This window comes from Polistes canadensis, unplaced genomic scaffold (genome assembly GCF_001313835.1).
Source record: "Polistes canadensis isolate GaletaPanama2010 unplaced genomic scaffold, ASM131383v1 scaffold_16, whole genome shotgun sequence".
NCBI lineage: Eukaryota > Metazoa > Arthropoda > Insecta > Hymenoptera > Vespidae > Polistes > Polistes canadensis.
In genome coordinates this window covers 1,332,025-1,355,489 of record NW_014569563.1, presented here as the reverse complement: position 1 = coordinate 1,355,489, position 23,465 = coordinate 1,332,025, and the positions used below count along the sequence as shown (strand labels likewise).

General features: G+C 30.2%; 4 protein-coding genes across 4 annotated transcripts; 2 read left to right on the top strand and 2 right to left on the bottom strand.

Annotated features, from left to right (window-relative positions):
* Positions 1–4,254, top strand: LOC106793594 (monocarboxylate transporter 9). Its single transcript, XM_014760644.1, has 9 exons — positions 1–165; positions 560–686; positions 1,867–2,081; positions 2,243–2,333; positions 2,754–2,977; positions 3,083–3,306; positions 3,402–3,703; positions 3,797–3,991; positions 4,091–4,254. The coding sequence occupies exons 1-9, from the start codon at positions 1–3 to the stop codon at positions 4,252–4,254; spliced, it is 1,707 nt and encodes a 568-aa protein (XP_014616130.1).
* A 1,020-nt stretch (positions 4,255–5,274) lies between these two features.
* On the bottom strand, positions 5,275–8,694 carry LOC106793598 (cytochrome P450 4g15-like). The gene is made up of 7 exons (XM_014760648.1): positions 8,340–8,694; positions 7,826–8,036; positions 7,276–7,572; positions 6,716–7,121; positions 6,563–6,631; positions 5,612–5,780; positions 5,275–5,519 (listed from the first exon to the last, which is right to left on the bottom strand). The coding sequence occupies exons 1-7, from the start codon at positions 8,476–8,478 to the stop codon at positions 5,341–5,343; spliced, it is 1,470 nt and encodes a 489-aa protein (XP_014616134.1). The 5' UTR covers positions 8,479–8,694; the 3' UTR covers positions 5,275–5,340.
* Positions 6,021–6,465, top strand: LOC106793599 (cytochrome c-1-like). Its single transcript, XM_014760649.1, has 2 exons — positions 6,021–6,147; positions 6,281–6,465. The coding sequence occupies exons 1-2, from the start codon at positions 6,021–6,023 to the stop codon at positions 6,463–6,465; spliced, it is 312 nt and encodes a 103-aa protein (XP_014616135.1).
* A 4,790-nt stretch (positions 8,695–13,484) lies between the features above and the next one.
* On the bottom strand, positions 13,485–21,331 carry LOC106793664 (signal transducer and activator of transcription B-like). Its single transcript, XM_014760805.1, has 3 exons — positions 19,170–21,331; positions 18,397–18,811; positions 13,485–13,750 (listed from the first exon to the last, which is right to left on the bottom strand). The coding sequence occupies exons 1-2, from the start codon at positions 19,862–19,864 to the stop codon at positions 18,403–18,405; spliced, it is 1,104 nt and encodes a 367-aa protein (XP_014616291.1). The 5' UTR covers positions 19,865–21,331; the 3' UTR covers positions 13,485–13,750; positions 18,397–18,402.
* Positions 21,332–23,465: the final 2,134 nt, after the last annotated feature.

Sequence of the window (23,465 nt, the reverse complement as noted above, 5' to 3'; positions counted from 1 at the left end):
ATGGCGAAGGCTGCTAGTATTAGTAATGTTGAAATGACCGAAGCAGAAGAACTAATAAATAAAGATGAAATTACTAATAAACTGGATGAAGATATTAAAATGGAATATGAGGCACCGGAAGGTGGTTGGGGGTGGATCGTGACTTTGGCGATGATCATCATTCTTGTATGTGTATAACGATTTTAGATTAATTCAAAAACAATTTCAATTGAATTTTGTAATGTTATTTATTATTAAACGAAGTAATATCGAGGTATCAGATTTTGATGCATTTTTATTTGGGTGATTTATATTTTTAGAACAATTACGTAACATAGTAATTTTTATCTTAATTGATTAAATATTATATATATATAAAAAAACAATTTTAAATATTTTATATAAATTGAAATGTATATATTACGAACCAAAGTGATTTTTAATTCGTCATTACGTATAATTATTTACAAACTTTATTATACACATTTCGAAATTAATTTTGAATTTTCTCAAAATCAGATTCGAGATACTTTTTTAATTGAGAGCCGTATCTAACAAATAATATGAATTATTTTTATAGATTACGGTTATCGGACCAGCCCCATCGATTGGATTAATTTTTGGTGATTTTCTCGAGCCTACCGGTCAAGCTGGACTTTTATTGACACTTTTTGGTGCACTCTTCAGTATTACTTTCTCAATCTCTAGTAAGTTTAATATCTGACACATAATTGCATTGTATTTTCTCTTCTGATACGAGTATTACGTACATCAAAAATTAATTGTAATTACGTAAAAAAGATACGTTCGAATATTATCGAACAGTATGAGCATTTCGATATTTCAAAGAGAAATCAATTAAATTCAACTTGAATTAATAAATTATCATATTATGTCAGTTCGCGAATAATCATAATGAATATTTGTTTTAAAAATTTCGAATATTGCATATAATAATTAATGAACAAAATATTGTCGACGTTTTATGAATTTAAAACGTTTTGTACGTACGTACGTATGTATCTATGGGATTCTTAATGTAGGTATAATTGTATAACGATTTTCATTAGGCGCCAAGATTAGAAATAGTTAGTGGGAGAGGTCGAGATACGAAGCATATTTGCATACAAACAGAATACTATTGTAACGTTATATTGTTACGTATATATTTATCATATATATGTAAGATTCTATTTCTTAATAAGTATACATATCTTACTTATACTAGTTTTGTGTACACTGTAGTACACTTGATCCTTGTTCAACATATTCATTAAAAATTATCATTGTAGAAAGATCATAATTGATTTCGTCGACGTTTCCTCGTATTGTCTTAAATGCAGATAGGATATAAAAAAAAATTTTGTTGCAGAAAGAATTAAGTTTTTATGATAGCATAAGATAAGTTAACGAAGTATTTTTTGTTTTGTTATATTGTAATAGCAAACACGATACTCGATAAACTCTATGAGAATGAAAATTATTTCTAGAGTAATGAGAAAGAATGAAACAAATTGAAAAGATAAAATGATATCGGATAATCGAAAATGCCATTTATACATGCGTACGTCGTCAATTTGCACGAGGATTAAAATGTAGACCGTGGTAAAAGAGGAAAACACAGTGGCGATAAGAAAAGATGATGAACCATAACGGGCGGTAGAATTGTAGAATAATTTAACAGACATTTTTCCGATTTCGTTGATAGCGTTTATTAATAAATTTTTATGTATCTTTTTTTTTTGCGAGAAAACATTAAACAAAGTTTCTTAAACAATTTTATATTCGTATGTCGTATCTTCGTAACAAAAATGACTAATTAATGACATTCATTTGAACTCGTATGTGTGTGTGTATTTGTAAATTTTGATTTATATTATTTTTTAGGCCCGCTAGCTAATTATTGGATGCAGAAATATACGATGAGACCGGTTGCAGTAATGGGAGCGATATTGTTTTCTGCCTCAAACATTTTATTAGCTTTAGCCATCAATATTTGGCAAATGATGATTTTATTTTTAATGCAAGGAATCGGAGTAGGACTTCTTCTTACGCTAAGTAACACGAATTTCAATTCTTACTTCGTGAAAAAACGTGCTCGAGTAAGTGAAAACGAGAAATTCGAAATTCCAATCGTAACGATATATATATATACCTACATATATACTTTCATTATATCCATTTTGTTTTGAGAGAGAAAAATATCAAGAGAATGCGAATCGTAAAACAAAAAAATTCAATCGAAAATAATTTGATGTCTCAGATAATGAGCCTGGCCCAAGTGATCATCGGTATGGGTGCCATCGGTTATCCCTATTTTATCGACAAAATGATGCCACTGTACGGCTTTCGAGGTAATTTATTTAATCCAATTACGCGTATAAAGAAAGTATACTATTATACATATATATAATATATATATTATATATTCGCCGATGTTGTTTTTATTAAACAGGTAGGTAGGTACATATATTTATAACGACAAAAAGGAAAGAAAGGATTACCTTATATAAACAAGCCAAGGACGTGTAATTACATGAAATTATATTTTATAAAAGAAAAAAAAAAGAATATTAATATGAACATCATCGATAAAACACAATGAAGCAATAATACAATACATATAAATATAAATAAAGTATTGATTTAAACATAGGCGACGAGTAAAAAAAACAAATTCAAAATTCGACCGGCATTTCTAAAAACAAACGATTTCATTTTTATTTATTGTTTTATCGTCACCAATTGTAAAATATTTGTTGTATTCTTCGAAGGTACCGCTGGTATAATAGGTGCGATCAGTTTGAATTGCATTCCTGCTGTACTTATGTTGCACCCGGTTGAATGGCATACCAAGGGTAGAAAAGTCATTTCCGCGGAGAGAGTTTGCAAGGCTGTGAAAAAATCTAAACAACGTTCGAACATCGATGACCATCACAAAGATTCGTCCGGTCAATGGACCAGTTTACGTAGTTTAAGAGAAAACAGAACCCAGAAGGTTACTTTGTTATGCAATTCTTGCAAAATTTTTCTTGTTTTTTTTTATTTTTCTTCGGAACGTGTTGATTGAGATTGAACGATCGAATGATAAAATTCATTTCAGACTGAACCAACCGAGGAAATTCCTAATAACATTGAAAACGAAGAATGTCGTGTTAGATCATGGTCGTGGTCAACTCGTGAAGTTTTGACCGAAAGATTGCACGTATTTTCTTCATCAAGTGCAGCGAATTTGGCAAGTGGTATAGGTGCACTAGCACATATCAAAAGTAATTCTAAGATATTAGTTAACAACACCATAGATGATACTAATCAAGACAAATGCGGGTAAGTTGGATACAAGTTTGTAAATTTCGTACATTATTTTCGTTTAATTCAAATATTACAATATTATAATCTTACATAATATTATTTTACACTAGATCCTGTTTTAAGAAATTTATCAAAATAATGGATCTTTCTATGTTGAAAGATTTATATTTTTTGAATTTAAGTTTCGGTAGCAGTATCGCTATTACGTGCGATTTTACTTTTGTTTCATTATTACCTATAATGATGTTTCACGATGGATACACCAGAAGTGAATCAGCTTTAGCTATCATAGTTAGCGGTACAGCAGAATTGATTTCTAGAATTTTACTTGCTATTTTTAACTTTTTCGTCAAAGTACAAGCTAAATACTTGTTCTTCGTTGCCATGATTGCGATGTCGTTCGCTAAAGCAGGTACAATTTTTCTTTCTTTTTTTTCTTTCTCTTCGAAAAATAAAAAAGAAATGTACTCAGAGTTCATACAAGATTTATTTGTTGTTTTTAAAGGATTTGTAATTTTCGAGGATGCATTAATGGCTGTGTTAGTGATGAATGCAATAATCGGTATGGTACGTGCTTTGATGTTAGTACCACAATCTTTAGTTATCATAGAATACGTTCCAATAGACAAATTATCATCTGCTTATGGTTGTTTTGGATTTATTATGGGTATCACTTCGCTGGTGTTATCACCTCTTCTTGGTACGTAAATAACATATCTTATAGTAAAAATAATTCAGATAAAATATCTATAACAATTATATTTTAATTAATATATATATATATATATAAATATTATAGGAAATATCAGGGATTGGACTGAAAGTAATCAACTGTTTCAATACATTACATTAGGAATTCATACCGTGTGCATTTTCCCATGGACATTGCAATTTTTCTTTGTGGATTTTCAAGAATGGAGGAAGACACGACGTAACATTAACTTATCCAATTCTTCAAATTAACGTAAACGGAGAGAGACGGAGAATGATTAAAATAAGTATTAATGTGTGCCTAATTTTAAGTATAATAATATAATATATATATATATATGTATAGAATTATTAGATTACGTTACTTTTGTTCGCGTAGAAAATAATGCAACGCTTAAATGAAAATCGAATGTTTTTCTTATATATTTAAAATAATTTTATCGAATCAGACGAACGATGAAGAAAAAAGTACTTATTATTATTATTATTTTTTTTTTCTTTTGTGTTAATGTAATATTATAATGATTATCTTTGTTAATTTTATACATGTTAACTTAACTAAAGACTAAATTAAGCATATATATATATATATATATATATGTAAATTTAATTAATATTCATCCGATATGATTTTACTGAAAGATCATTATTTATTAAAATAAAAAAGTGATTTTAAGCTCGACTTTCTGAAGAAATATTTTGTCGTGGTTCGATTTTTATGTTAAAACCATCGGATCTCTTCAATATAATATCTACTTGTAGTCGAAATTGTGTATGAGGTACATCGGCTATTATCTTATAGTTTCTCAGTATAGTCGATATAAGTACTTTTAATTTTAACAATGCGAATTTACGTCCCACGCAAGATCTTGAAACAAAAAGAAAAAATAATAATATAATTATTTAAAATTTGATTTTTAATACCGAAGTATTAGTGAAGGATATTATTAAAGCATTGTTGACGAAAAACTCGAATCAGCGTTTTATCTTTCTGTTTTATTTTTTTAATTATTGAAAAATATTAATTCACATATTGTATCGCGTATAAAAAGCCGAAAATGATTTAGTTCAATAAAATAAAAGAACAATGAATCACATGAAGAGACATAATTAAAAGTTTCATTAAAATATGCGAGCTCATTGAGTTTTAATGATATAATAGAAAAATAAATAAGAAATTGTTTTACACTTTCTTAAATCATTCTTATGATTTAAATTCAATAAAATTTAAATTATTTATTAAATGATTTAAAAAATATATGAGAGCGAAAGTTCAGAATATATGTTTGTTGTAACAAATCGTCATCAATGCGTTAATAAATTGTAATGTAATTGTAATTACCTTGGACCTGCGCTGAAAGGAATGTAGGAATAATAATGTCTCTGTTGCATTTTTTCTGGTAAAAAATTGTCCGGATTAAATACCTCAGGATTTGGATAATATTCCGGCATACGATGAATTTTGTATTGCGGTATTATGACTCTACATTTTGATGGTAAGATTTTCTTATTGCTAACTGAAAAATATAATATATCTTATGATTAAACAAAAATTTTTGTATAAATAAAAAAATGAATATATCATAGTAATTCATCGAATTGTGATTACCTAATTGTACGTCTTCGTGAAGGACTCTTGCTATTGCTGGAACTGGTGGGAAAAGTCTCAAGGTTTCTAAAATGACTCTTTCGAAATATTTCATTTCAAGAGTATCTTGAAATGTGCATGGTCTATCTGAATCATTGAATATCATATTTAATTCTTCCATAACACGTTCCTGAAAACAGAAAAACAAAAAAAAAATGATCATACGTAATCTAACGAAATTAATCAATAATTACGGTTGATCAAAATAAATGAAAATCTACGATCAACGAAATAAAAAAGTTAATACATATATCGCGAATATCGAAATTCTTGCGATAGTTATTTAGTTTATTCAGTTTGTAGCATACTTCTATATATACGCATTCATAACCTGTATATTTTTCACGATCAATTTTATTTTCATCATAAAATGGGCAACGCAGAGAACGGAAAGTTATTGTTTAAAAAATTTTGTTCGACTTGTCATACTATCGAAAAAGGTGGCAAACATAAAATAGGTCCTAATCTGTTTGGAATCGTAGGGAGAACATGTGGCAGTAAGTATACAATTATAATGCACGTGAACGAATATAATTGTTTGATTTATTTTCGATAGAAAATAATAATCGTAGTGAGATCACATATTTTTTTTTTCTTTATCTCTTAATGGTATTAATTATTTTTCCATAGCTACGACCGGATTCGTATACACGGAATCTATGAAAAGGAAAGCGTGCACGTGGGATGAAAATACTTTGGATACTTATTTGGAATTTCCAAAGAAATTTGTACCAGGCACGAAAATGGTATTCATTGGTATTAGAAAAAGCGAGGATCGCAAAGATATAATAGAATATTTAAAGACGTTAAAATAAACGGTAGAATACAATTTAACGGATTTGTTTGAATGATTATGTATTTGTAAAATATTTACGATATTTTATTACCACGCTTGTTTCAAATTTGCTATACCTGAATATCTGGATTAACTCCTAGGATGCAAAGTATGAAACTAGAAGCTGCTGCCGTAGTATCGTGACCCTGGAAAAAAAGAAAGATAGATATTAAATAAATTTATCAATCATGTTTTCTCTTTTCTTTTTTTTTTATTCTGATCGATTTTACCTCGAACATTATGGTATCGACTTCTTCTTTAATTTCCTCATCGGTCAGATTAGTACCATTTCGGGCAAGTTCCAACATGTGTTCTAAAAATGCAGAACGTTTTTTCAATCCAATATCATTCTCGTCCATTTCGTCGAGATCATCCTTGACGTAATGCAAATTCATATATTTCTTTTCCGAATTATCGTTACTCTTCTTATCTTTCTCGTCGTTTTGAGATTTATTATTCGATCCTATGACGTGCAAATTCAATGCTTCCAATTTTTTCTCTTTTATTATTTGCGATGTCAGACTGTGGACGGTGTTCACAAGTTTTTCTTGTTCCATTCCGTATTTCGTCCATTTGAAAAACTTATCGAATCTTAATAGTATACTATACTGTCTGATATGAATGATATTGCACATTCTGTATTAAAAAATAAAAAGAAATTGTGAGTAAGAGTGGTCGATCCGAATTTTTTATAAATTAAAATGAGAAATGGAAAATGATTGAAAAAAAAAGAAACAAAAAATAAATAAACATCATGTTTTCGTAATAATCAAAAAATATATATATGTACTTCATAACGGCCTTGGCATAATCGAAACTTGTCTTCTCTTTATTTTTTCCTCTAACTCCCATGGCTGTTTCCACCAATATGTCAACCGTTACCGTTGACAAATAATCGTGACAATCGAATTCCTTTCCAACTTGATCTCTCAATCTTTTTACCAAAGTCAAACTGTTCTCGTAAAATAACGGTATGAATGATTTAAGTATGCTCATATGAAACGCAGGTGCTATAAATTTTCTGTGCGAGTACCATTTTTGGCCATTGCTAATTAACAAACCATCACCTAACCAGGGTTTGAAGAATCTAAAATAAATATTATTTTTACTTTGATTTTTTTGTTTTTATAGAATTTTATTTTTTAATATATCTTATAAGTTTCATTAATATAGAGAATTATATAAAAATACTTTTATTACGAAATAAAATAAACTTTAGATATGTTCAATGCTATCATAACGATTAGATAACACATTTATAGTTGTTTATTAACTATTACGACGAACGAATACACAATTTAATATACGATTGTAAGCGGATTAACATTCGTTATTTTAACCTGTATTCTGGTGACTTGGTTATGTGAACATGACTGCTAAGAACTACTTCAACGTCACGCGGATCCGTGAGAAATACGATTAATTCCATTCCGACGAAAGCACGAGTAACGGGTCCGTAAATATCCAGTGCAAGTAATTTATTTAGGATATCTCTAGGATGAATGTTGAACGCTAATAAAATATTTCCAAAAAATGGAACAGTTGGTGGTCCTAAAGAAACAAATTATATAAATATATAATTATACATATAAGTATAAAATATTATATGTGTGTATACTTGTAATAATACGATTATTCAACGTTATACGAATTTTATTTTGTTCGTTTGTTAATTTTTCATTATTTTAAAATATATTAATGTAATAAGATTATCGTTCGGATTGAAATCGAAATGATTGAACGATTTAATTTTCTATGATAAAGTTAAAAGAAATATATTTATGTTTGTTAATTATATGATTATTTTATTATTATCATTATTTATTTATTTTATTAAATACAATAATATATTACCTGGTAGTTTTCTTCCATATCTAACGAGTCTAGATGTTTCTATATAAAAATAAGTAGCAGCTAGAATTACAGTCAGTATCATCAACGAATAAAATCCCGTGGATGATAAAAATGACGAGGTAACTGAAACCGTTTCCATTATTCTTTCTTTTTTTTAAATCAAATTTTCTATCTTCGAACAAAATATTTTAACTGTCTAAAACACTTGAAAAAAAAAAAAAAAACGTGAACAGCACACTATTCACTGCTGTAATATTCTATTACGTTTATTAAATAGAAAACTGCAAAATTTTCTTGACAACTTCTTTCGAATCCAATGGTTATTATTCCTTTATTTCGTTTTACTTTTTTCTCGATCGAACAACAACGTCGATTTAAACTCACCGAGTTAACACGTAACAATGACTAGGTCTGTTAGTCTCTGATATTTTATAAACTTAGTAAATACCAGTAGAATTAAATATTGTGTAAATTATAGTCCGACCTTAGACCTTTTCCGGTGATGGATTACGTTCTAATACGACGTAATGGAATATATTTGTTTGTCGTATTAAATCTGCTATATGAAATGATAATTGCTGTTTTTTTTTTTCGTTTATTAGGCGCGTATCCATTATTCATTTGGTTTTTCAACGTAATTATTAAAATTTTATTTGAATTATGGAATTATTGTCTGATCGATTTTTGATTAAGTATTATGATTCCCTATAGTATACATAGTATATTAGATGCAGCAATTAATTTGTTATCTTTTCAAACCAAATATAATATTTATTTATAAAATAATCATACGTATGTGTTATTAATCGAAATATTTTCTATTATATTCGATAACTTTGGTGCATCATCTTTCGAATTCATTGACGATAAAAAAAATGTCGATTTTTATTGGTAAAATTTTAATAATATCAAGGTTACAATGTAATTTCAACACTTAATACGAATTAATTACAAATGTATAATTTTGTGTGGAGTATTTGTTATTCAAAAGAGTAAGAAGAAAGTATAAAATAATTGATTTCTGAGTTATCGAAGCATAGAGTAATATATTCGCGGAAATGATGTAAGCAAGATACCCACCCCCTGCATAGACTGCGTGTGTCAGAAAATAACCTTTCGAGTGGTAATGAAAAAACAACAAGGAAGACGAAAAAGGAAGGGAGAAAGATAATATGCAATGAACGGAACGAAGATAGAAAATGACAAAAAAAAATAATGAGAGAATAGAAACCGTTCCCTTTCGTGGTCGGGCACAAGAGCAATTTCACGAAATTACGGAATTATCGATGGTCACCCTTTATTACTACCGGTGGTTGCTAGCTACTCCTATACACGTTTCCGGTTTAACATAATTATTCATCAAAAAGAAAAAAAGAAATGCAGGTACAAATTTAGGGGAAAAATATTTGGTAATCATCGTCTAGATGAACATCGAATCTTTGTTACTGGCACGTGGATTTAATTTATATGTATTGGTACACTTGTACGATTATCTTTTTTTTGTATTTTTGCAAATCAAATTAGAAAATAATGCTAAAACTAAATAAAGGTGATTGACATTATAAAATGCAACTGGACTATGGAATATAACCGGAGTATTTTAAATTATACAGTTTTAAATTTAATCAAGGAAAGTGTCTGGAAAAAAATCAAAGAACGTGGAACTAAACTAAAAAAAGAAAAATTAGCGTAATTTGTAATATCGTTCAATATGTTCTTTATTTATAAGAAATTTATTGGGAATCTTAATGAAAGGTGTTTTTTTTTTTTAGCAGAGATCCATTTAAGATAATATTGTATAAATAATTAAGATGTATTTTAAATATTTTATAAAAAATATCAAGTACAAAAAAAAGGATGCGTGTTTTTTTTTCTTTCTTTCATTTATAAATGAAATAATAGCTTATTATTAAACTTAAAATAAGGCACTTGTATTTACAGGTCATCTGGTATTTTATTTTTTATTAATTTCGAACGAATTATAATGTCAACGATGATATTTGGGCAAAGCTCATTGTAATTTATACAAAACTTTTTGATTTCATTATCGTTTATCGTAATTTTGAAAATGTTCGCTGAATTGTTACTTTTTCATACGTAGTTAAATATATAATTAGACTTTGGATGTTTATACAAATGCATAATTTTATATAAAAAAAAAAAAAAGAAATCAGATAACAAAGCACAAATATTTTTTATAATCAGAACGTATTAAAAATATATTTTTTTATTTTGCATTTTATACTCGATGCATGTATTCTGCATATATTTCACAAGCACATTGAATAGTAAAAGTCAGATTATTTTGATGCTATTGCAAATTGTGGAATTCTATTAAATTGTTTTTTAGTAAAGCGTTAAACCAGATGATATATGTGATATCAAAGAATAATGTGAATACAATGCAAATGTAATTATAAGAAAAATTTGTAAGCACTAAACACGACAAAACCGTATTTATTATACTTTGAAACAATAAAAAAAATCAATTATGCAATTATACGTTGCTATGTAAATTCGGCCTTAAATAATTCAAAAATGGCGTAAATCATTAAATTATAAAAGTAGTAGAAAAAAGTTTCTTTTTATTTACAACAAATGTAGCACCGTATACGATCATAGCAAGGAAGAAATTGTAATTATTTTATGCAAATATGATAGATGCATTATAATTGGCACGATGAATAGTTGAGGAAGAATCACTTTGTTTTCCAATTATTAATATACTAATATTATCGATAAAACAAATATTTTTTCAAAACATTACTTTCGTATTAAAACGCGAACAAAAATAATTATCAAATATTCCTTTTTCATCAGAATCGATTTTAATTGGATGGGGGATTACGTAAATCGAAGTAGCATTATTTTATACTAATAATAGTAGAAAAATGTAAATAAAATTTTGTTTTCCCATGCACAAATGTTACATGCTTCTTACATATTTATCGTGCATAAACATCCGGAGTCTATATATATATATATAATATATTTATCGTTTTATATGTATAAGGTGTAGCAATTAATCCGGTGACTCGATTCGGTGCTTTCATTGCATCAAAATCATGATTTTTATTTTTCATCAAGAAAATCGACAGTTGCTGCCGAAAGATGAAACAAAAGTCATCGAAAATATATTGGAAATTATTTCGAAGAATAATAATAACATTATAAATAAATATTAAATTTAATAAAGAACCGAATTAATTGCTACACCTGACACATATATTATAACATTGTACATTATAATAAATGGACAACGTGATATAATTATTTATATAAATATAAAATGACACAAATTTTAAATATTTCATATAAAATAGCAAAGTAGAAAAAATAGTATTATAGACTAACAAGACTATTTCCTTATTTCAATTAAGGCACTTTTATATACAAATTGTTTCGATTACGTTACGAACGTTGTTAAAACGTATACATAGATGATGTAACTTGTTTTCAGTTTTACCATCATTATATGAACCATCCTTCTCACAGTATAACAGCGTAATAGATTAATAAAAGCAGAATCCCTTCGATGAGAATCTTTTATATTGTAAACGAAAAACATTTAATTTACATATATAATAATAATAATAATAATAATAATATTTATTTACATCATTCATAAATGTTATATGTTTTTTGGATACAATTAAAACATTCTTCAAATCTTATAAATAAACATTTGTGCATCTCGTTGTTTTTCGTTGCATTTCCTTTCCACCTCTGTTTACATTTTATTGTCTTACCTTCTGTACCTTTTTGTCATATCTTTTAGAGTAATAGCATGCTTTGGTATTGAGCTCTCTCTTTCCCCTAAACAAATATTTTCTTCATTCATTTTTCACGACTGTTCTTTTTTCTCAGCTTTTGTTAAACATTCCAATATTTCTTCTTCGAACTTTTTCCATGTATCACTCACAAATCCATAAATGGAATGCATAATTCATTCTTCGATTCACGTAACATACATTTCTCGAATTTCGTTATTCTATATTTTGCGTTATCCATGTTCCTGCAATTTACGATTATTCTCGCCTATTACTTTTTATCTTTCTCCTTGGTTTTATTTTATTTTTGAAGTATGCTTCCCTTCACGAATTTTCTTTTCCAATTTTTATATATTAATCGCAACAGTATACCATATTTTATTTATTTTTTGACAATCACTATTCTTGCATATTTATTTTTGATTTATTCCGATTCTTATATCACTTTCTTTTTAGTTGTTTTGTTTTTCAATCTCTTCTATATTTCTATTCTGTTTAAATACTTCTAGGATCCTATCCCTATTTCCTTCTCACATCCCTTTTTATATTCCTTGTATCCATAAGAATGAGAAATCTGACATGGGTTTTTCTGATTCTTCCATATTTTTAGCTTAAGGTGACCATTTTATTTTACTTTAAAACCAAGATATATTTTGTTTGTTTGTTTGTTTGTTAACAAACTCTCAACAATTTCAAGTCATATCCATTTTCAAGATGTTATTTTTTTCAATTATTAAATATATTCAATCTACCAAGCATTTTATTATATTTCTTGTATATTTGTTTATATCGTCCTATCAATACGTTAAATGTTTTAAAAATTTAATGGGCAGCCTTGTTTTACACTTTCAGTCGTTACAAAATTTCTCGATAGTTATTAAATAATTTTAATATTCGCTTATTCAATCTATTGTTAACGTATATGTGTATATATATACACTTTTATATTCGTTATAATGTAAAAGACGAATATTTAAAATAATTTCAGTCAAAATTTATTACTTGGCAACACATAATAGTAGTTAATCGATAATATATTTTAATTATTTAAATATTATATTGGTCCACGAATCATTATGATTGTACATCACGCTTTTAAGGCACTCACTATATATCATATTATAGTTATTATAAATATTTAAGTAAAATTTTTTTACGTAGCTTAGATTTGTTGTATATAAAATATCTTTAGTAACAAACATGTACATATGTATTTCTATGTATACGTTTAAACGTTTAAAGAGAAAACATTTGTGTCTCGATATTTTACGTTGTTGTAATAATTATCTTAAAAATTTCATCATTCAAACGATTATTATAATTCATTTGTTATAATTTTTCTTTCTTTTTATCTTTTTTAATATTATAATGTAATATACTATTGACAATGTATTTCTGTAAAATATCATTTCTTCGAAAGAAAAAATAGGAAAAATGGTATAGGAAAGACTGTCTCAGGCAGTGGTCGAGAAAGAAAATACTTTTTGTGCGATAAGTACTAATAAATATTACGTCGAAGATTTTATCCTACGACGATTCTTCTTTTTCCTTTTTTTTTTTTCTTTTCGGTTTCGTGAGATCATTACACTTTAGTTTGCTGCATGCTCGATTATTCTTCTTGCTAATAATCATTAAAGTAATCTGTAACACAACAAGTAATAATAAAATATTATTATTAATATTATTAACAGAGAGATTATTTTGAAAATAATATCTCAATAGATAAAATGGATAAAAGATAATTTAGAAAATTCTATTTGGATTTGCAATGAATTCAAAAATAATCTTCCCACTTCCTCATACAATTTTCACACGTTGATATTAGAAAAATATTATTAATCGAAATATATCAGTCGTTAATTAATTAATTGTTACTTTTGTAATGATATTCATTTATCTTTCAAGATACGATTAAAATATGCTCGTCATATTTTTACGAAATGCATCGAAACAAATTTAGTTTCGAATAAAATCGAAGCACTTGTATGAAAAATGAATATTTCAACATTTATTAGAATACATATAAACCTTTCTAGAAGCTTTCGATTCTACGGTATTGAGTTTTGAATTAGGTTTTTACGAATGAAACGTTTTTTCCTTTCATTTTCTCCATTTTAAAACGACGGATAGGAGGGAAACTTGAATCCCAGGAAGAAGAAGATTTCTGTTTCTTCCCTATCCCTATTTTCACCCCATTCCAATTCCCCATAAATACAGATTTTTCCCACGAGCTCTGTCCTTACGAATGTCCGACAGATACCTAGAATCGTTTCTAAATTTAATTCTTTGCAATCCAGGTAAATAAGAATCCATTCGATCGGGATGAATGTAGTATAGTACAATGAACGGATAGGACAATGCTTGTCCCTAACGTACATAGGGATTTTTTCCTGATCTTCTTCCCCTTCAAAAGATTTGTCAATATACTTGCATCGCATATAAAATTTTGTCCTTGCAAATGTTTCTTCTTGCTTAAGTTTAACGAAAAAGATTTCTGTGATAGATTTCATTAGATTTTTTTTTCATTGATATAAAATAACAGGAAACTAATCTTCAAGAATTTTCCAATAAATGTTACGTTAATTTTATATACATATATATATATATTTTTTTTTGTTTATAGATCTAAATTATTAATATACATTTTACTTATTTTTTTTCCGTATTACTTATTTCATCCAACAGGATTCACGCGTGTTTTTAATCTTTTAACTTAAGATGTGGCTAAGTAGACGATAAAAAGATAGAAAAGATAATTCGAAGTAGTGGCACTTTGGAAATCTTAAAAGCCGACGAAGTCATTTATTTTATCGGAAAACCAAGAGTCTTTTAGAATTGGATTACTTGGTATTAATGAACTCCCTAAAACTTTTTAGTATATAAAATATTAAAATATATACATGTGTATATTGTACAATGTACGAAATTGTAGAATATCAAAATTCACATTGTCCGAAATATTCATGAATAAATAAATTTAAATATTTGACCTTTTATCAACGTATTTGGTATGTGTTAACATTTCTTCACGCAAATCTTGAAGCTCTTTAATTCCGATATTTCACGGTAACATGTACATATGTGCATATATTGTGTATATAATGCTATATATTATTATAATGTAATATATATATTCAATTAAAAACGTGAAAATAAAATTGTTTAAGTTTTGTATTCTTAAAACTTCCTATAAAAAAGTTAAATGATAACAAGAGTTAAATATCGATGCGACTTTGTAAAGAAAATAAATCGTCTTCGAACGATTGGCCTATCAAATTGAATGCAATAGAATTACCATGCTGGTAATGCTTATTGATAAGGTTGGGTAGTCAATATGCGGGTTTTGTCAGTATCCAACAACTTATTGAATTCCTTTGTCCTTCGCGTATTTATGTAAAACTACGAGACAGAACTCTGACGCAAAATGCTTTATTAAATTTGCATTGTCTGGAAAATGAAGCATATATTATTGGTTAGTTGTTTATATGATAATTTGACCCATTTAATTGTCACGTATGCCAATTATCAAATTAAGCATACGAATCGTCCCGTATATTAATTTAATTTAATTTATCCAAAATATTTATTTGTTTTTATTTTTCTATCATTATTTTTGTTCGTTTGTTTTGAAAAAAATGTTCAAATTAATAATAATTTATATCGTATATCGAATACCGAAAGTATTTTTTTTTTTTTTTTTTTTCAATAAGAATAAATTATTTTTTTAAAGAAAAATGATCAACCCGCGAAAGAAAGTCAACGCGCGAATCCAAGGGCGATATAATATATAACTACACGACTGGGAGCCCCAAGAAAGGAATTTATTAAATTAATTTGCCGCGACGACGCATCTCGTAAACTTCGTAGATGACCTCACTTTATAATTGTCGAGAATTACTTGCTACTTGTGCGTTTAGTTCTCTCCCTTCGCGTGAGACTTCTTATTTCGTAGTTTCCAACTTGACTCAAAACTACGACGATACCGCGCTACTTCATTCCCCGAATTATTATTCTTACTAATAATTATGTTCATTAGTTCTTTCTCTCTGACTGTAGATCAAGTAATTCTCATCTATCATTTTATCACTATCCTCTACTTAATTGCTACCGAACTCTGTTGTTGACCTTTCTTTCGTATCATTTATTCTACACTTTTTCAATAAAATAATTCATTATTTCTTTCTTTCTTTTCTTTTCTTTTTTTTCATAATCGCTTATCCTTCTCGAAAGAGATCAAAGTAATTAACACCGATGATATATATTTTTACACGCAAATTCATCTCGAAATATGATATACGAAACGTTCAAATTATTTTCATATTTGAAATCGTATCGTTAATATTAACCGATAGAATATAAAATGATATTCGATTAAATAAGATAATCAAATAAATAATACAAAAAATTCGTAATGACTTTTAAATAAGATGAAACGTCGACGAAAGGTACGTAATATGATTTCACTGACATTGAAATTAATTTGTAAGGGTTACAAGTGTTCCTTGAATTGTTTCCTCTTTCTCTTTTTCTACATTTAAGATAGAAAGAGGGTGGGTAGGGGGAGAGTAGGAGGAGGAGGAGGATGCGCGCACGTGACGAACGCGATAGAGGAAGCCACCAAGTGGAAACTCGTGTTCGGTGCTTCCCTTTTGAACACGTGCTTCGTTGGCTTCAAGCCCGAAAATAAACTTTATGCACCGAACCACTTTGCGAAGTGCCTGCCGACGTGACACTTGAATGTCACGATCTTTTTCTCTTTCTCTCTCTCTCTCTCTCTCTTTTTTTTCCCCTTATCTTTGTCCTGCGGGTAGTATCCCACTTCATAGTTAGGATCAGTTATTACATCGTACAACGTTACGCGGGCTTTTTGAACTTGAGTAAGGTAACAGTCTCGTTAAAATTTGTTGCAATTTATTCACGCGTAAAAGATTATTTGATTAAAAATGATAATTTAATTATGAAATTATTTAATGTATAACTTTTTGAAATTAGTAAAGTACAAATATTCTTATTAATGTTTTTATATAAATTTGTTGATAACACACGTTATAAGTATCAATTAGAGGGATATACGATAAAGTATATATATATATGAATCTACTTTTAATATTTAATGTATCGATTCGTTTCACATTTCAATTTAATTCGTCCGATTGGTCGCAGAAAACTTGTGAAAGGCGAACAACGTCATTCGCAAAAATAGGTGAATTCAGTTTTAGAACTGGCGTTACATGGGCTAAAAGGGAAATAACTAAGAAGAAGAAGAAGAAGAAGAAATGTCGATACTTCCGTTGTTATTGGTACGTGTTAGGCGTCTTAGCTACGTGAGAATCGAATAAGAAAAAATGAAAGAAAGGAAGAAAAAAAAAAGTCCAGTGGCCGGCCGGCAGGCAAGCAGGCAGGCAGGCAGGCAGGCAGGCAGGCAGCCCCCATGCCGCAAATAGAAGTCAACGTTTCCGAAGAAACGCGTCGTCTACTAAAACCCACGTGCCATGCAGCCAGTAACAGCAGCAGCAACAGCAACAGCAACAGTAACAGCAGATATATGATGTGTGTTGGTGTATGCACGCGCGTATCGGCACTCGGTTCAAACCAAATGACGACAAGAAACTGCATAGGGTAACGAAGCCATATGGGTAGCATTACGATCGAGAGAACTAAACGGACGGACGGTTGCCATATGCTTCACAGAGATCTTTCTTCGACCATATCCAAAATTTAGACGGTGGTATATACGTGTATCTAATATATTATACCCGATAGATTTTAATATATTCTTATTATTGTTAATAATGTGTGTGAAATGTTCGTTCAATGAAGAAATCAATTTAGGTGAAGGTGAAGGTAAAAGTTCGTGCATTTTTTTTTTTTAATTAATATTTTCAAAGTAAATTTTTTTACAAAGAAATAATCCATCGTACAGAGTTTATAATAGAATTTATGACACACAATAAATGCACGAACTTTTGATTCATCTTATATTTTTCCGTAAACTATCTTATGATTAACACCATCGCGGTTTATTCAGAATATTTTTTTTCGATTTCTATATTTGACGTATTTATTTGTAATATTTTTTTATTCGTTGTAACTTATTGATGTATTCCCTGAAATATCGATACCTCTTTTTTTAGAAAACATTTCGTACAATACGTTAAAGTTCAATAATTTGATCAGAATAATATTCGGAGTATTAGAATGTACTTTTGTTAAACGGGAAATAAATGAATATATCGAATGAATAAAATATTAACTAAAAAGATTATTATCAAATTTATTAAACTTACTTTAAGTTACACGTGTGCCAACCTTTGAGTGTGTTGTTGAGTATGATGCACCAGTCTGCCCTGTTCCTGTTCCCACCAACTGACAACGTCCATAAATTCGCTGGTCTCAGTGATCTCTTGTTTGTAATAAAGGGCTCCTGAGAAGTTTTCAGGGCTAGCCGCGTAAACGGTCGTAGCACCTTCCTCACTGTCACCGGCACCGCTATATGGGGACAGTATTCTAGGTTCCATGTTTTCCTCGTTTTGTCCGTAATACTCGGATGGCGGGGAGGCCACTGAATTAGGGGATAATCGCGAAAAATTGTGTGCACCGTTATTGGACGACAAACAACGGGGTTCTAAATTTTCTTCGTCTCCGATGGAAGATGCATAATAATCATGAGGCGATGATATGGCCGTTCGGTTAGGTGATATTCTGTAAATATACAAATATTTCGTTAATAGATGTTTATCGTTTCATAGTATTATTATAATAATAAATTCAATTAAATATGTACAATAATATAATATAATATAATGTATATAGATTCAGAATAAATATTAATTAGTTCGTTGTCTTGTTTATTCTAATTGTTATTTGATACTCGTTTGATTTTTCGTTTAATTTCAGTATTATTTTCTTATAGAATTTTATAAATTTGTTATTTATTCTATTAAAAATATTTGTATCGTTGAATATTAATCACAAATATAATACAATAATAGTCGTAAATACTTAACAAACAAACAAAAAATGTAAATGAATATATTATAACAAATGCGTTTACACTTACCTAAGTAATTTCATTTTGTTTTTACAATTTTCCTCGTCGTCGTCCAATTGTTCACATTCGTCGGCATCTTCAACGGTAAGTACGTCGTCCTCGAGTGTTAATTTTTCTCCAGAACCATTGTGACTTGACGATACGATGCTGCTAGTAGGCGAGGGAACACACTGTGATCCCAAAGCAGAATTCGAATCGTATTCAACACCATCGGCTTCCGCGAGTAATCTTTGAAGTCCTCTGATGTACTCGACAGCCATTCGAAGTGTCTCAACCTTTGACAATTTTTTACCCCTGTCACCGTATCCCGCCGCTATATGATTCGGTATGTGTTGTCTTAGGGTTGCGAAACCATTGTTAACTTGCTTAACGCGATTCCTTTCTCTTGCATTTCTCCTGGCTACGGCAACCGGAGGTGGTTGACCGTTCTTCCCATGCTTTTTCAACCTCGATGGATCGTAAGGGGGTAAAACGTTAACCGCTGTCATACCACTTCCACTATTGTTGTTATTATTATTACTACTATTACTATTGTTATTATTATTACTATTATTATTGTTAGTTTTTGGAAATATTAAATGGGGCTGATTGCCTAATATATTGCTCTCGTTATCTTGCAGGGTTCTAAGGAGCATCAATTGTTCCTGATCGTTTCCATTTATTTGAACCCTGTTGCAGAATACCGTTACACCCATGGTCGTCATTTCGAGATATGAATTTTTGGTTAGCTTATTTCTCTCTCTCTCTCTCTCTGTTTCTCAGATGGTTTTTTAATTTCCTGTTTTAGAATTTCATTCGTGTCGTATCCTTTTTTTATTTATTTTTCTCTTTTCCCCTATCTTATTCTACGAGGTTGATTATTGGTTCTCGTAGAAACGAACGTTAGGTTTGATCGACGACGTGCCTCGTGGGAAAAGTCTCCTTCTTTTTCTTTTTCTTCTTCTTCTTCTTCTTCTTCTTCTTCTTTTCGAGTCAGGTAGTAGAAACGTTTTTTTATCGGGTCATGCGTCATGTGTCCGAGGGTGAAAAGTATTGGACGTTTTTCGCGTGGAACACGGTCGAGTCGACCGGTCCGCTCATCGACTCTAATGTCTCTCAAGGACGGGCCTAATTGACGGGGACTTATAAATAAAACACGCACTATACCGTCGGAAACAAAGACGATGAATCTTCCTCGTACGATATGCTTCTTCTTCTTCTTCTTCGATTATCAGATCTTCGATTAAAGAAGAATCTTTGGGTTTAAAGTTGAAACGAAAAATTGTCCCCGATCAAAAACTAAACTAAAACGAAAATTAGTTGTCAATAACAACAACAACAACAACTACAACAACAACAACTCTTCTTTTATTTCTCACTCAAATGCTTCTTACTTCATCTATTTTATATTCAGATAGATGATTTTTCTACACAGAAAAAACTTGACTTTTCTTCTGGTTATTATCCGTGATCTCACACAATGGGGTTGTTTCCGAGGCATCGATGAGCGGAAAAAAAACCGAGAAGGATTTCGACAATAACGTTTGACCAACCGACCGACCGACCGACCGACCGACCGATCGATTCAAAGATTTCCAATTGTCCTCGCTGTTCGATCCTCGTCTCAACTTAAATAAACCATAAAGAAGAAGTCACCAAAAGATTTATTCTTCTTCTTCCATGCATCATCATTGAAAAAGTAAACCACCGGACGAGTAAACACACTGTTTGTTGTCTTCCCTTCTTTTTCTTTTTTCTTTCGACACCTATAGAATATATTCCTCAATTTGACCAAAAAAAAAAAAAAAAATAAAAAAAGAAAAATAGAAAAGAAGGAAGATGATTATTTTCTTTATTCGATATATCACACTTTATACCAGCCCCTTCACCAAACTTGACGTATACTTTCCCGTTGTTTACTGTCGTTGCTGTTACTGTTGTATTTTCTCAAAACAATATACCACCGAAATACGAACGAACAAACGAACTAATTTGCGACCTGTATCAAGACATGGCGCTAGCGGTGGGTGGTGGTTGTTGAACGTGATGGTGGGGAGGAATAGACGATATTAACGAAAAATCCAAAAACGAATTCGTTCGTTACCTCCTTTCGCGTTTTTGCTTCGGATCCGATCTAAGCGTTACGCAACGCATGGCGTCCGCATTGAGAATGAGCGCGGACATCCGATAGATGGGTTAGGTTTCAGCATTTTGCCGCACCACCGAGTGAGAGAACAAGAGAGAGATAGGGAGAGAGAGAGAATGATAGAAAGAGCAAGATTAGGTGAGTGAGGGAGAGAGAGAGAGAGCAAAAGGGAGAAAGAGCTGGGGCAAATACGTCGACGTCGTCGTAGACACGGTGAAACCACCAGTGGAAGGGGAGTTCCCTGTATGCAGGGAAGTAAAGAGAAAGAGAGAGAGAGAACCCGTACGGGTCTGACGCATGTGTGTATGTGTGTGTGTGTGGATGCGTATGTGTCAAGTAAGATAAAGCGAGAGAAGAGAATAAGGCGTCACGGGAGAGGAAAGAGAAAGAAGTGGTGAGGATTTTGAGCACGCGCCGCAGCCCCCTTCCTCGTTTCCTCTCCCCCTTCGAAAGGAACTGAAAAAAGGGGGACCGTGGACGCCATATGCCAAAGGGGAGTAAACAGGCGTGCGCCAGTTGTGTGCCTTTCTTGTGTGCGCGCACGAGCGAATACACGCGCGCGCACGACACGTCGAGTTTTAAGCCAACCAAAAATCGAAATGTTAGGAGAAGTGGAAAGGAAACATGTTAGAGTCTCATGGTGGATGATGGACTTTATCGTCGGTAAAGTATCTATGGTCCTTGAGAAAATAAGTACTCGCGTCGATAGGTACTTTTTTTTTTAAATGTATAGTACTTATGAATGAAGGTGTGAGAAGAGAGGAGATAGATAGAGAGAGAGAGAGAAACAAGGAATATAATAAAATAAGGGTAAATTATTTTATTGTTTTTTTGTTTGTTTTCCATTGGTAACGAGTCGAATTCATTTGTTTCTCTCTCTTCGTATGATTATATTTTATTCTTTATATTATTATTATAATTAATAAAAATGTATATATATTTCTTTTTTTTTCGTATGAATTCATTTAACATAATTTTTCTCACTCTCTCGATTATTTTGTATCCAATCATTTTTCATTTAACGTTACATCATAGTTATTAGTTTACAGTATGGTATCGTTAGTCACGTTAGATAAATGCTAAGAATACTATGAATAGACGGTGCTCGTTAACGTTTCAATCGATCATTCTTGGAATTTAATCGTAAATCCAAGAGCAAAGATTAAAAGGTTCTTTCTCTTTGCCATTTTCATTAACTTCTTAATCCGTTGTTATTGATCGTTTGAACAAAGCACAGTTAGAAACGTAAAAGTAAGAATATACTGACCATGAAGAGATAAAACGTGCCTTTAGTAAAAATCTATATATTTCAAAAATACATATATTCCATTTGTGTTTAATTATAAGTTATTAAATATTCGACGAAAATATTGATCGATCGTTAACAACCAAGTCGTTTTCTTTTCACTTGCTCTAAATTATATTACCATTCATTCGTGCAATACTTATTACTACTTTCTCGCGTCTGCTTTCACTCGAGACGATTTTTCCTCTATCATATCGTATATAACCATCTCGGCTATGTTTAAAACAAAAACAAAAAGAAACTACATATATATATATATATAAATAAAAATCGAAAAAATATTTGATACCAACTGGTAATGATGTTCTTCTCTTTCCTACTTTATGTAAGAAACGAAATAAAAGGAACAGGAAGAACGAACGAATTTCGGATTCGAGAGACACGGAAGTTTCGTGTTTCCATGAGGATCATTTCTACACACCAATAGGGTTTTCTACAATTATATAAGATATATCTCACGATTCTCTTTCCCTTTCCTTCTTTTCTATTCTTTCATCGAGATTTTTTTCCTTTTGTCGTTCTCTCTCTCTCTCTCTGTTTTACTTTTTTTCTTTGCTTTAAATCGTAAGATTTTTCATTTTATTGTCATTGGACGGATACGAAATAAAGATTCAAGTTTAAAAAATGAAATTGCAATAAAGTTCAACTTTATCGAATCCTAATCTTGATATACCTAACAGCTTTGACAAAAAAAAAAGCAGCCGGGAATTTTCCCAACTGCTAGTTGGTCGTTTATAAATCACGATTTAAAAAACAGCTCTCCATTAACATTTCCCGAGGCGAGGAGGGTTATCCTTCTGTTCGCAAAACCGTAAGGGCTCTGATTCGACCTAGATCTAGTTTACCTTTTATCTCTTTCTCTCTCTCTCTCTCT

Coding starts and splice junctions, on each gene's coding strand:
- LOC106793599 (XM_014760649.1), top strand. CDS start 6,021: ATGGGCAACGCAGAGAACGGAAAGTTATTGTTTAAAAAATTTTGTTCG. Junction 6,148..6,280: donor CGTAGGGAGAACATGTGGCA/GTAAGTATACAA, acceptor ATTTTTCCATAG/CTACGACCGGATTCGTATAC.
- LOC106793598 (XM_014760648.1), bottom strand. CDS start 8,478: ATGGAAACGGTTTCAGTTACCTCGTCATTTTTATCATCCACGGGATTT. Junction 8,037..8,339: donor ATATGGAAGAAAACTACCAG/GTAATATATTAT, acceptor TTGTTTCTTTAG/GACCACCAACTGTTCCATTT. Junction 7,122..7,275: donor TATGCCAAGGCCGTTATGAA/GTACATATATAT, acceptor TTTTTAATACAG/AATGTGCAATATCATTCATA.
- LOC106793594 (XM_014760644.1), top strand. CDS start 1: ATGGCGAAGGCTGCTAGTATTAGTAATGTTGAAATGACCGAAGCAGAA. Junction 166..559: donor TGGCGATGATCATCATTCTT/GTATGTGTATAA, acceptor TTATTTTTATAG/ATTACGGTTATCGGACCAGC. Junction 2,978..3,082: donor GAGAAAACAGAACCCAGAAG/GTTACTTTGTTA, acceptor AATTCATTTCAG/ACTGAACCAACCGAGGAAAT.
- LOC106793664 (XM_014760805.1), bottom strand. CDS start 19,864: ATGACGACCATGGGTGTAACGGTATTCTGCAACAGGGTTCAAATAAAT. Junction 18,812..19,169: donor AACAAAATGAAATTACTTAG/GTAAGTGTAAAC, acceptor GTATATTTACAG/AATATCACCTAACCGAACGG.